The 14,177-nt window shown below is 37.9% G+C and overlaps 1 protein-coding gene across 1 annotated transcript in view; it reads left to right on the top strand.

The window, feature by feature from the left end:
* The window catches only part of SUGCT (succinyl-CoA:glutarate-CoA transferase), a 324,796-nt gene that overhangs the window by 8,062 nt on the left and 302,557 nt on the right, over positions 1-14,177 (top strand). The window contains exons 5-6 of the mRNA XM_065752744.1: positions 222-272; positions 6,889-7,009. Coding sequence (XP_065608816.1) covers positions 222-272; positions 6,889-7,009 — 172 coding nt within the window. The remainder of the gene's footprint in view (positions 1-221; positions 273-6,888; positions 7,010-14,177) is intronic.

Below are 14,177 nucleotides of genomic sequence, written 5' to 3'. Positions count from 1 at the left end.
AGTGCTGTACAAACATACATTGAGCAGACCACAGTGCAGCTTCCAGTTGCACATCTATTAGGCTTGGTCTGTTGCTTATCTGGCTCTTTGAGACTGTTAAGCTTGTTTTTACCAAACAAGAATTATTTTTAACTATGAGAATTGGTTACTGATCATGTTTAGAACAGGACAATAATCACTAGGAAGGCTTTCTCTTAAATGACTTTTCTTTTTGTCCCCAGAGTATAGCTATCAATATGAAGAATTCAAGAGGAGCAAAGTTAATAAGGGAGGTAGGTTTTAATGGAATGCAAATTGTGTTTATTTTGTATTGTTGTGGTCCTGTGTAAGAAAGAATAAACCCTGTATTTCAAGTGTTAAAGATGTGATAATTAAAAGTAGGTAGGTATGCCATTCACTGTTTAAATTATGGCTGGGACATGACTTATCTGTACTGTTTTGTACTGAAAGAAGTTCATTGTTCAGAGTAATTTATAACAGTTTTAGATATAATAAGATTTGTTTGCAAGCATCAAAAGCTTCATATGAAATATTGTGTGGGAAAGGTCTAATATCCAGTGTTTAGCTGTTGGTGTATTAGATCTTTCTGTTCAACTTCATCATCAATCCAGCTAGAAATGCCTTCTATTGAAGTCAGCAAGGAATTTACAGTGGGGGAACTGGGCTCCAATATTTGTGTATTTTTGATTATTACAGTATATTCGTGGCTTTTGTTGCTGTACTGGAAGTACTGTCCTGTAGGACAAATGCTGTGTTTGTTTAGGATGAGGGTTTTTTTCAGTATTTCAGTTCAGAATGAAATGGTGATTTAAGGTAATGTTTTTTCTAATAATGAATTTTGATGATTCTAGTAATCTTCTTTTAAGCTAATAAATGCGCTGTATTTCATGTTCTTTAAAACTTGCACTTTCTCATCACTTTTTTTTACTTGAGAAATGTAAGACCTGCTAACTAGTACTGCAGAGTTTAAAAACATAGCAGTAGCAATGTATCTAAAAATGTGAGTTGGCTTCTGTTCCTCTTTGCTTTAGTGTCAGTTCCAGTCACTCTTTGTTTCAGAGTAAGTCTGTATATGTCCTGCAATAAGTGGAATTTGTCTGGTAGGATTTATTGCTAGGAATATTATATGAAATGAAGAGTGATTAAGTTGTCTTACACTTTCTGAAACTTTTTTTACTGTCAGCTCTATACAGTCTTTGCAGTTCATAAGCCGAAATCTACTGATTCTCTAGTACCCTTTTCCTGTGCTCTTTGTAAAACACAGCTGTCCATTTGTGTTATGAAGCTTGTACGCTTATCTCCTGAAGGCTTTGAAAACAAATACAGCCATTTGGAAAAATACAGATGGTTTTTTTGATAGTCAAACTTGAAATAAGTTTTTAAAAAAATCTTTCCAGATAACCAGGGGAAAAAGCAACCTAGTCACCTTATTTTTCCCTTGGGGGAAGAAATTGGGAAGGAAAGTAAAACTACTTGAAGCAAAAAGTCCACTTACCTATGAATGTGAGCTGGACCTGTTGGACAGAGCTGAGGATAGCTGGGACTTTGTGTCAGAATGAGCTGGAGAAGAAATGTCTGTCGTGTTTCCGTCTTATGTGTAACTGCTACTATTTGAGGTTAGGAAGTTTTATTCTTCTTATCTTGATATTGGTGTGAGAATGTGGCTGCTTGATTTAGTTTTCAGGTGTACAATTAGCCTTTTCATGATCTATGCCTTTAAATGGCCATGTACTTAAAAACATGCAATGTTACAACCTTTGTGCTTGAGGCTGGGGTACTTGAATTCAAGAATTTTTGTGACAAAGTAGCAACTCACCTGACATTGTTTTACTTGATTTAGTGGTAGCTTCTGGAAGTGTTTGGTACAGAAGTCTTTGCATTTTATTATTGCATCTTACATTTAGTCTTTATTAAAAATTCTATAATAAATGATTTGTTGTCATTTGTCTTTTTGGTACCGTCACAACATGCATACATAGAATTCTGCATGTTTGTGCTATGATGCATTTGCTGTAATGGAAAGTACTGTTTGTGTCTGCAAGAGGAATTTTGAGGTTTGGGACATCAGATATAAATGTTTTAATCATTTTTCTTTATTAAGGAAAAAGTAGCATGGTTAGAATAATTGAATTAGTAGTATCAAGTGCGCAGAAAAAACCTGTTAATCAGCAATCCTGGATTTGGCACAGTGCTAACAAGACACTTGTTCAAAGGTCTACTCTTTCATAATTTTGTAAATATTTTACAGTGTTGTTACCATAAAATTGTTCTTTAGTCTGTATTCTTTCTGTATTCTGCATCATTTGTAGTCTTGTTTTCCTTCTGTCACTGGCTTGCGAGGCTGGTTCGGCCCAGTTCTGTGATGATTGGTGTGGGGGACCCATGGACCCCACACCCCAGGGAAGGGGGGGGGTGGGAAGGGAAAAGGGAGATGGGCCTAAAAACAAAGCAGTGGCATATATATATACACATACATGGAATTACTGAGGGTGTTCTCCCAACATCAAATTCTGTTGTGGTATACACAGATCATCTCCATTCTTCTGCATCACCCTCCAGGTAGACCCAGGTCCCTGAGCAAAAACAGTTCCACGGAGAGGTTTGTTCTCTCCAGAACCTGGAAGGACCCAAACTGCTTTTCCCAGCATGTTCTTTATGTATACTACAGGGACCTTAGCTCCCTCCATAGTAGGTAGAGAGCTGGATTGGACAGGACCATTGCGATTGATTGATCCTCAAGTGTTGACCAACTAGGTGGCTTCTGACAAATTCTTCTCCCAGTGCTTAAATGTTCTGCCACTTATTGCTTTCAGCATTGTTTTTAACAACCCATTGTACCTTTCAATTTTACCAGAAGCTGGTGCGTGATAGGGGATGTGATAAATCCACTCGATGCCATGATCTTTGGCCCAAGTACTTACATGAGAATTTTTGAAATGAGTTCCATTATCTGACTCAATTTGTTCTGGAGTGCCATGTCGCCACAGGACTTGTTTCTTGAGTCCTAAGATGGTGTTCTGGGTGGTAGCATGGGGTACTGCATGTGGTTCAAGCCACCCAGTGGTTGCCTCCACCATGATGAGCACATAATGCTTACTGTCATGAGATCATGGTAAGGTGATATAATCAACCTGCCACACCTCCCCATATTTATACTTTTGCCATCACCCTTCCTTCTGAAGAGGTTTTATCCTCTTGGCTTGCTTAATTGTGGCACATGTATCACAGTCATGGATAACCTGTGCAATAGTGTCCGTAGTTAGGTCCATCCCTCTGTCTCTAGCCCGCTTACATGTTGTGTCTCTTCCTTGAGGGCCTGAGGTCTCATGGGCCCACTGAGCTAGAAATAATTCACTGTTATGTTGCCAGTCCAAGACTACTTGAGCCACCTTACCTTTGTCAGCTTGATCTACCTGATGGTTATTTTGTTGTTCTTCAGTTGCCCGGCTCTTAGGAACATGAACATCTGCATGGCACACCTTTACAACCACATTCTTTATTCTGGCAGCACCCAAACAAGTTTACAAATATCCCAGAAGAATTAGCAGTATATGTTTTTGAGTACAGCTCCTGCAGCACTGATAAGCTTTCTAGTGAAGGTCTCTGAAAGCAGAGAGTTTTGCTCTAAAAGTAAGGCAGCTAACAGCCCCTCTTGTGCTCCATGTTGGGTGCCAAAAATGTCACGTGTTTGCCAGGCTGGTTTGGCCTGGTTCTGTGATGATTGGTGTGGGGGGCCTATGGACCCACACCCCAGGAAGGGGGAAAGAGAAAAGGGAGATGGGCCTAAAAACAAAACAGCGGCAATGGTCTGAGGAGGAAAGCTAATTTACTAAATAAGATATCAGAAAGCAAAATAACACAATGTAATATGATATAATTGGATTTGAAGCTAATAAATAAAATGAACAAGAGAAGATATCTGATAAACTGAAGGCCTTATGCTAAACGCTGAAGGTGAGACAGCAGCAAGCACCCACTGCTGAGTCGATCCCAAAGGAAAGAGAGTGTCCTGTGACTGCAGACTGTTTTATCTTTCCCTCTGAGCAGAAACGTAAAAATGCAAAGCAACGCATAGTCCTCTGAGGAATGTAGTTCTTCTTTTCTGGGACAGGCGTATTCATAACTATTGATGATCAATGCAGCTAGAGCATTAACTCTTTAACTCCCAGTACGCTACATGATGTTATGATGTGTGTTATGGTTTTATGATTTTTGTTGTATTACTGATGTTCCACATCATAACATCGTGTGGTGTATTGGGAGTTAAAAAGACTAGTCAAATGTAAATGTAGTAGTGGGAAGGGGGGAAAGAGAGAACGAGAATATCAATATTATAACAAAAATCATAAAACCATGACTCCTTCTTATTGCCGTTAACTGCTTTTCAAATATTTGAATGTCTCACTGGATGGAAAATATTTTTGGTGATGGTATGTGCGTTAATACTGTGCTCTGACTTACATGGCTTGCATTGTAGAGTATTGCTCAGCAATACTCAGCAACTTGATTTAAGAAACTTAGGGATAAATTTCTCCTGAGTATTTAACCTTATCTGTTTAAATTCTGTGTTTATTCATGAAGGACTTGGGAAAATTCCACTAGATGGGGAGCTGGTGGCACTCTTCCCTCCTGATCAGTGAAATTGAGAGAGTTTGCATATCTTGTGCATACTGTTACTTAACTGTGTGTGTACACTCCTCTGTATGGAATACTTGTTTAAAAAAAATCCTTCTTGAAGGATTCATCTTGAAGGGTTGAATAGTTCTCTTTGTCAGGTTAGTATCATCATTAAGTGTTGCTTATATTTAAATTAATGATTACTTTGGTGTTCGTGATTCCTTTTTCTGATGTCCTGACATGCAAGTTGAGCACATCAGTGTTTATCTGGAACATGTAGTGTTGTGCTCTACTACTTTGATAGTGTAGGCAAAAGTACAATTAATATACTCTGAGGGCTTGCAGGAGATGTAGTATAGCATGAAGTTTCAGTTGGCAGAGGTTTTAAAACACACTGAATTTTAAGACCTAAAGCCCATGAGTGCTTTAAGGACATGCAGTTGGTTTGTATGGAGTCTGAGTTCAGTTTGTGGTAATGGCAGAACCCTGGATACCTGTGCTTAGTGCAGTGAGCACCAGAAGAGATACTGTGCACTGCTGGCTTGTATGTTAAAGCCTGTCCCCAGGTGTCATGAGAGCACCAGCAGCTGAGCTCACACAATATTTGTAAGATGTCTGGAATGTTATGCTTGTCTCCTCTGAGAATATATACACTACTAACCTGTACCTAAATAGTTGTACCTTTACTTAGCATTGTAGTCATCGACGTGCGTTACCGCATATAGAGTTATGATACTTACAAAACTCAAAAGTACGAAGTTATAATATTACTAAACGTAAAAGTAATTGTGTGTAGACTATAAAGGATTTAGAGAGCAAATAAAGTCTCTTCAATCTATTTTTCATAAAGACATACTGTTAAAGGTCAAGTCTGCTCCCAAAAACAACAAAAAACCTGGTGATGTTTATTTAGAACTTGGAGATTTTCTCATATTATTGTAATTGTTAAAAACTGGCACTCCCAGAATTTCTTGACACACACTCTTAAAAAATAACTTACCACGTGCATTTAAAAATCCACTTTCACTGTATGCTGAAGTTCATTTTTGTAAATGTTACTAGTATCTCATCCGTGCATCCAGTTAAACCAGTCATAATTTACGTGGCTTCTTGTCTGAATAGGAGTCAGTTTCTTTCTTTCCTGTAGAATATTTGCTGGCTTGGCTGTTTCTTTGGCCTGAAATTAAACTGAACAGGCTACGTGCTAGAACAAAAATGCTTATGATTGCAGATATGATGACACTAATTTATGGAAGCTGGCCCAGTGTGCTGTGTATATTGATCACACAACTGCATGGTAGTTCCAGAGAATGTGACTCTGGTCATTTCTTGATGTTATTTCAAGATGAAAAGTTGTAGGTCATGCTTATAGATGTACTTACAAATGTGTTCTTGTCACTACTTAAATTCCTGGAAAAAACAACTGAACTGAAGAAGAACCTCAACCTCTGCAACTCCACTAAGTAGTACATATTTATTTTCGAATGTAGTTCTCTTGTTTCAGAAGTTTTTAATTAATATTAATTCTACTGAAATATGTACGAATATTCATATGCTTAACTTCTGTTAGAATAAAAAAGATGTAATTTAAAACCAGGGTCATAGGTCAATCTTTAATCTCAGTAGTTTTTGGGCTAGATCATTTACACAGAGGCAATGCAGAAACTCCTGCTGCAGAGCTTGATAATGCTGTTCTAATTGAGGTGCCTGTAAGAATTTTGTTTAATGTAAAAAAAATTTCTGGCCTCCCTTATACAGAAAGAAGTGTGTATGTGTGTATATAGCCTCTGTTAGAGTTAAGTGTAATCAATTGCTTTTCAACTTAAGAGAATCAACCTGAAAGCAACAACAAAACCAAAAACTACCACCACCATCCTTTTCCTCCCCCCAGACATATTACAGAATTCTAAGGTGGAGAAAACCTGAAGGATCCATCCTTTCTCCCCACTTGCTTCAAGCTACGTGTGATTATAATGTTGGTGACTTACGTAAATTTTGGTCAAGTATTTGGCAATCAGTGTGACTAATAAAATTACGTTGCAGTTTTGTTCAATAGCTTTAAATTTTTTATAGCTTCTATATACACAGCACATTTAATGTAGTTTGAGGACGTACACAGTCTAACAGACCCCTGAAAAATCTCTTTAGGTTTGAGTTTTGTTCTGTCAGATAGGAACCATCTTGATTAGTAGTACTTCAAGCTACATGAGTAATCTATTGAACTTCTGGAAGCTTGTTAACAAGTCTCACTCATCCTTTTCTGTTCTGAAGCTTGCAGCTGTATCTGATGTTTTCGTGGAAAACTACGTCCCTGGGAAACTGGCTGAAATTGGTCTAGGATATGAAGACATTGAAAAGATTGCTCCTCATATAATATACTGTTCAATAACAGGTATTGTGGTTTCAGTGATATGTGTTATTTCCTTTACTCGACTTACGTTGTCATGAAAGTCATATGATTATGTAACTATATATAATGTCAGTCAATATTAACAGAAAGAGTGAAGTTTGATTTTAGTTGGAAGAACATTTTGGGAAAAACTAGGAGGTAGCAACAATGTCAGCTCTTTGTAAGTTGTTCAGTAGTGACGTTCTGAACACAGCGGTGTAGTAAAGGCTTGAAAGAAGTCAACACTGACTGAATTCCTTGTTTGGATTTGAACAGATTGTTAACTTTCTTTCTGAACATTTTTACTGTACCAATTTGTGTTACAAGTTTCCAGTGTGGTAGCATATAATTAGTTTAGTTTGTGGCGAGTTACCACAGTGTTCTCCATACATGCATATGCATGTTATCTCACAGCTGGAATTTACTGAGCTCTTCCTTTTTTATCTGTCTGCTTTATCTATAATTAAAGAAAGAATAAATTGATACCCACACTGCAATTTAGTTGCTAGGTTGGCCTTTGATTTGGTTAATATTTTTTTTTCCCCACTCATTGCGCATAATAACTTTTGTTCTGCTGGATAGGTTGAAGGTCACTCCAAGCATAATACATTCTATTTATTTCAATGGAAAATACACCAGGTACAAAGCGAGCAATAATCCTGTTTGATAGAGCAAATTCTCAGCTCCTATTTAGAGTAGGAGGCATTACTTTTAGTGCACCTCTCACCAATTAAAGACTTTGACTCAAGTAAAGCGGTAAGGAAAAATACTTAGTACAGAAATGCAGAGTTGCCTAGATGGAAAGGACCTCTTGAGATATGTAGTCCAATTTTCCTGCTCAAACAAGGTCAGCTGAACTGGGTTCCCCAGAACTATGTCCGCCTGTTTTTTGAGTATTTCCACAGATGGAAGCTTCTTACCTGTTCCAGTGCTTGATGTTCTCACAGAGAAGTGTATTTCGTTGTGTTAAAGTGGGGGGTGTGAATTTTTGTCCAATTGCCTTTTGTTTTGTCAGTGGGTGCTACTGAGGAGGGTCTTAATCTCACTTATTCCCTCTCATTGAGTATTTCTTTGTTGGTAAGATTGATTTCCCTCAGAGTTTTCTCTTTGTCCAGCTCTCACCCTTTCCTGTGGGTGATATGTTCAGATATTCCAGTCTATGATCATCTTCACAGAATGGCTGAGGCTGGCAGGGCCCTCTGGATCATCTGCTCTAACTTGTGCCCCAGAGCAGTGCCACTCATAGCAGCATGTGTCCAGATGGCTTTTGGAGATCTCCAAGAAGGAAACTCCATAGTCTCTTTAGCTATGTGGCACTGCTTCACCAGCTGCTCAGCACAGAAGTGCTTCCTGGTACTCAGAGAAAGCCTCCTGTTTGCATCCATTATTTCTTGTCCTGGCACTGGCCTCCACTGAAAAAAAAATCTGACTCCCATCTTTACACTTTCCCTTCAGGTATTTACATGCATTTATTAGATTCCTTTCAGCCTCCTTCTGGCTGAGCAGTCCCAGATCTCTCAGCTTCTACTTATAAGACAGATACTCCAGATCCTTGATAGTCTTGATGGCCTCTTCATCTTTGTGGCCCTGTGCTGAACTTTCTCCAGGAAGTCCATCTGTCTTGTACTGGAGAGCCTGTAACTGGATGCAGTACTGCATGTGTGGCCTCACCAATATGAAGGAGATGAGAAGTGTCACTCCTGTCATATTGTTGATGCTCTTCATAATGCAGTGCAAGATACTGTTGGTCTCCTTTGATACCAGGGTACCTTCTTACTGAAGCTGATTAATTGTACCCTAAATGACTTCTCTCCTGAAGGCTTTACTTCTGGTCTTAAGGGTCCAGGACTCTGAGTGCTAGCTTTATAGGTAAAGACAGAGGCAAAGAGAATTAAATACCTTTGTTTTCTTCACATTACTGGTAATCATTTTCCCTTCCCCATTCTAAAATAAACCCATGTTTTAACTAGCTTTCCTTTTGCAGCTCTGTACTGGCAGCATTCTTTCTTCCTGCCCTTCACATCCTTTGCTGGATTCTCCAGTTCAGCCTTGGCTTTCCTAACCCTATACCTTCACAACTGCAATTTGAGAAGGAAAAATTTTTCTTTCTAAGCTGATTGTGATTTCTTTCAAGATTTCTGTGGTGTGGTTTTCTATACTGTATTCAGTTATTCACTACCTTTTTATTTTGGAGCACTGGGAAGAAAACCAGAAGTTGATTAATATAGCTCTTTTTTTTTAATTTAGTGAACAAGATCAAGTGCAAAATTTCTGACAAAAATTGGATAGTGTAGCAGCTTAGATTTTAATATGAATGCTTAAGGGAAAAGATCAAATGGGTTTTTTTTCCCATTGTAAACAAATTACAAAGGAGATGAGTAAAAGCACTAAAATGTTCTCATGGGAGTTAATCTACAGACATTGCTACTTCTTATTGGCAGCATCAGGGGAGTTTTCTACTTGAGCCATTTTTGTTAAGCTTTTTTAATTTGGTAAGCTTTGTTAATCTGAATTTTCAGCATATCAAGCTTTAGAACAACTTGATAAGTGAATATGTATAAGTCACTTGTATTAATGTATCTGAGCAAGGTGAAATTTTGGTCAAAACCTGTGTTATTAATATGCATAATCACTTTGCCAATGAAAACACACACTAAAGAGTAACTGACCACATCAAGATGTTAATGTAAACTTAGAAATTAACACACTTTTTTTTCTGGAGAAGACAGGGGACATAATCAGTAATTGTTTGAACCTCTCAGTCATGTTGCTTGCTGTTTGCAGTATTCAAATCTTTTGTTTTCTTCTAGTTTCTTAAAAGGAGAAGCTTATAATGATAATGGGACTTTTGACACAGAGCTCTGTCTTTAAGCAGTGTTTTGATTTGTCCAAAAAGCCACAACAGGTTCACATGAGTTAATTGATGCATCTGAGTTGGATGCCTAGATTTGTGAGAGATCTGCCTGGGAAACATTTTTAACATTGCATTCTGAAAAGACCCTGGAGAAACACTCACCTTGCTGACTGTAGGTAGGAGCTGTGTTTCTGACAGCATTTGAGGGAAAGGGCTGGAATTAAAATGAAGTAGAATGACCCTTTGACAGACTGATTCCTTGCAGGTTGCTGAAAACTTAGAAGCAATATTTCAGTTGGAAAGAGACTGAGAACACAGTCCAAGATTATTTAGTAATACCATAAAAAGCTATGTGTATATAGAATGCCTCACTAGAGGTATGGGAAATGTGAGTTAAGAAAGATCTAAAGAAAAGCAATACTTGTCAGGTGTAAGAGATGTGCTGACCTAGAATATTGGATTAAATGGACAAGTTGTCTTCCCAAATGTTGAAAATCAAGACAAACTATCTTGGTTATGGAAATCCCTGTTACATCTAAACAGTGATATTTTCTCCATTTTGTACCTTGCTTACAGGCTGTTTGAGAGATAATGGAAATGTTAGTTCTCAAGCCCTTTCTGGTTTATAGATCCTGTGAAGGATAATGGATACGCAGTGTAACATGATTTATGTTAGAAGGTCTTTGAAGAGAGGATTGGAGTGGTTTATTTGTTAACTTAGGAAGTTTGAAATATGCTTTATAGAGATATCTTATGTGTAAAAACTAATCTTAACTGACAAAATTGTCGGTTATTGTTAATGACTATCATGAACTCTCATATTTTGAGATATGAGAATAGAGACATTATGGTATAACAGATGACAATAAGTAACTAAGAAATAAACTTGTCTGGTGTGTCAGATTTAGATTGTTTTCCCAACTTTAATTTTCAATTTTCCTGTTTTTTCTTGCTGAGTAGTCTACATGCTGAAGACATTATAGCAGATTAATTTAACAAATTACGAATAATTACTGTATTTTACTTCCCTTAGCCATTTAGTTAACTCATTAATAAGACTGAAAATCATCTGGACTGTTCTTGTTTCTTATTTTTGGAACTGTATTACCTTTCATGTTTAGACATCATAGGTATGGAATGCAATCAATAAACAAATAATTTGAAGGAATCAGCTTTACCCTACAGCATGACTTCTGTAGCAGCTGTGAACAAGAGTCATGAAGATTCTTTTGAGTCTCATTTGATTGCTGCATGCAAGTATAAATAAGTCTAATTCAATATTAAAACTTTTATCCCTTTCTGTTTTGGATGGTCCCTAATATTAAAGTAATTCTGACTCTGGACTGCACTGTAGTCTTTGGTACTATTCCAGAGAGAGTGTGCTCAAGTGGCTATTCATTATTTTAGTTTTCTTTTAAAAAATAATCTACAGTTGTTATACTTCAGAAGGGTGGTATTTTCACTTTTCAAAGACTTATTTGTGACAAATCAGTGTGGAAAATATGAAAAAAAATATATGAAACTACATCAGATAGGGGCATAAGTAGCATTATGTGATAGCAAATTCGCAAATTCTTGACTACAAAACACTAATGGTGGTGACTATGCTGAAAAATAGCTATGTGTTTTTGCCAGCAGAGAACATCCTGCATTCTTGTAAAAATCTGTACCAGCACAGGTGACCCAATACTGAAATGCAGCAGCCACCACCTTACTACGTCCACATCTACTGTTTGGTTTTCATGTGTTCAGCAAGCATCAGTGAATGTTAATGGGTGCTGTTTTTAATGCATGGAGGAATTCATTGACACACTTTTACTTCAGTTGCACTTCCTTGTCAGACACTGTTTTGTCAGGCTGCCCCTCTGCTGCCATCTGTTGCATGGCGAAAATATGTAACAGGATATTGGTGGGAGCATTGCTATACCACTAACATCTGCCTCTGGCATCATGGGCCAGGATAATAAAACAGGAGGCATTAATTTTGGAGCAGCCCTCATATATTCCTCTGTATTCCATCCATCCAGAAGTAGATTGCACCAGCCTGCTCTTTGTTTCCTTTGGCATTCCTGTTCTTATCTGTGGTATCACTGAAGAATCTGATCTAATCAGTCCTAACTACAGTTCTGCATAGTTCCTCCTAGCTTTTTCTCTCCACTTTTAGTGACCTGAGGACTAGTGTTTCTATTCTGCCCTGCATTCCATCTACAGCAGAGAGGAGGTCTTTGCTATCCTTGTGTGTAATAGGCATGAGCAGTAAGTAAAAATCAAAACTGAGTTTGAGCATGCTTAGTTAGTGTACCTGTGCTTGTCAGCTGTTGGAACATGTGGTGCAGTGTAACATGTGCGGCATGGACTTAATACGTGGAGACTTCAGCCTTGAAGTGCTCATGTGTTTCCTGTGTTTCCTTGGGATGTGTGTGTTTCCCACCACCCACCATATCTTGAACCTGGATTTTGGTAATCTGGTGGAAATGAAAACCCAGTAGTATTAATGGAAAATAATAACCATGTCAAAAAGGTCTCCCAATTTTTTTCAAGTCTTCACTGTAAAGAATTATCGGTATTTTAAGCAGATAGCTGTAAGTTCTTTTTTCCTTTTTCTTTTTTTTTCCTTGATACAGCTAAACAAACCAGCTTCCTCTCTGGTTTTGTGCTTAGGAACAAAATAATTCTGTGAGGAAAATGTTCAAAATTCTCGTTCTTATATAGCTTGAAGAGCAGGATTGGACTCTACTTCAATACCTCAATAAAATACAAAAAGTATTTTAATACTTTTTGCCCATGTGACTGGTTTACCTGAATAGGCAGATGGTGTAGCAGAACATAGGGTGGCTGCTCTGAAAGTAATACCTCCTCTTTTATTATCTTGACTCATGATGTCAGAGGTGGATTTTGGTGATATGGCAGTAGGGGTTGAACCTTCCCACCAGTATCCTGTTACATTTTGTTGCTGTGTGACAGATGGCAGGCTGGACAAATGGCATCTGACATGGATGTGCATGTGAAACAGAGGCGTGTGATTGAATTCCTCCATGTGGAAAAAATTGCATCCATTGGTATTTGTTCACTCTTGCTGAACATCTATGGAGACCAAACATTGGATGTGAGCACACTGAGGCAGTGGGTGGTGCATTTCATTAGTGGTGGCAGAAAGTATGAAAGACAAGCAATGTTCTGGACAGCCATGTACAGTCTCACACCATGAATTGAAGAGTGTCTCGGTCAGCTCATCTGTGCATATCAGCTAATAGTGGTGACTACATTGAAAAATGCTGTTTCGTAGCTGAAAATTTGCTCAATTGAATAGGTACTACTGTGCTCTCTGTATCTGTTGTAGTTTCCATGGAAATAAATATGAAGCATTACTTTCAGAGCAATCCACAAAGAATTTGGAAGATGCTCCTTAGGGGTCAGATGATGTGCTACTTTATATTCAGACTGCAGCACTTTTTTTAAAATGCAGGAACTCTGTTGGTATGGAACTGCCTCTCTCTAAATGTTTAACTGTTGCAAATTGTTAGTGATAGTAAAATGAAAGGTAGTGTAATTTTTCAGCAGTTACAGGGTCATTTTGGAGTAAAGAATTTAGACGTGGGTAAGCTATGTGTTATCTCCTTTTTGGTGTTCTGGAAGTCCTGATTAGCACTCCAAGTTTCTTATCCAGGCAGTTCTGATTGAACACATCCAGATCTGCTACAGCTTTATTTCCCAATGTTTCCCTTGCTTTGTGAGTGCTTTCAAAGCTACAGATTCTGTTCTCACTCACAAGTTGGCTTTACTAGTGAGCATAATCTTAGAACTAGTTTAAATGTAACACATTTTGGCAGTTCTGTTGTTCATTTTTGAATAAGTTTTTGTAAGTCGTCTGGTTCAAATAAATCATGTACAGGTCATGGGGAAGCGACCATTTGTTGTTCTCAGTATGATCTCTGCAGTCAACTAAGAAACTCACAATTTATTTCTGGACAGGAGGGGGCACTGTTTAAAAGGACATTATTTCAAACCAAATCAGTTTTTTCTTAATGTCTCTGAGGGGCGGTATGTTTAGAAAGACATTGAATTTTGTAGGCTTCCTTGAATGATGAAAGCTGCTTCTTTTAGGTTCTTGACGTCTGTTCTCCTGCTTTGTTTATTATTTTTTCATGGAATCTTGTGTGTTTTTCTTTTGTAAAGGTATATATATTTTTTGAAGTTAGTGTTCCTTAGTTTGTCTCCTCTTCATACCTTCCTTTCTAGAAAGCTAAGTAATGCTTTGTATCGTAAGCAGTTTGCTTTGTATGTTGCTTGTGACATTACCCAATCTCTTTGTTCAGT

This window comes from Cyrtonyx montezumae, unplaced genomic scaffold, assembly GCF_038088225.1.
Source record: "Cyrtonyx montezumae isolate F1298 unplaced genomic scaffold, pur_monq_1.0 scaffold_8, whole genome shotgun sequence".
NCBI lineage: Eukaryota > Metazoa > Chordata > Aves > Galliformes > Odontophoridae > Cyrtonyx > Cyrtonyx montezumae.
Note: the sequence above shows the minus strand (reverse complement) of the source record. Positions and strands in the feature narration are given on the sequence as shown.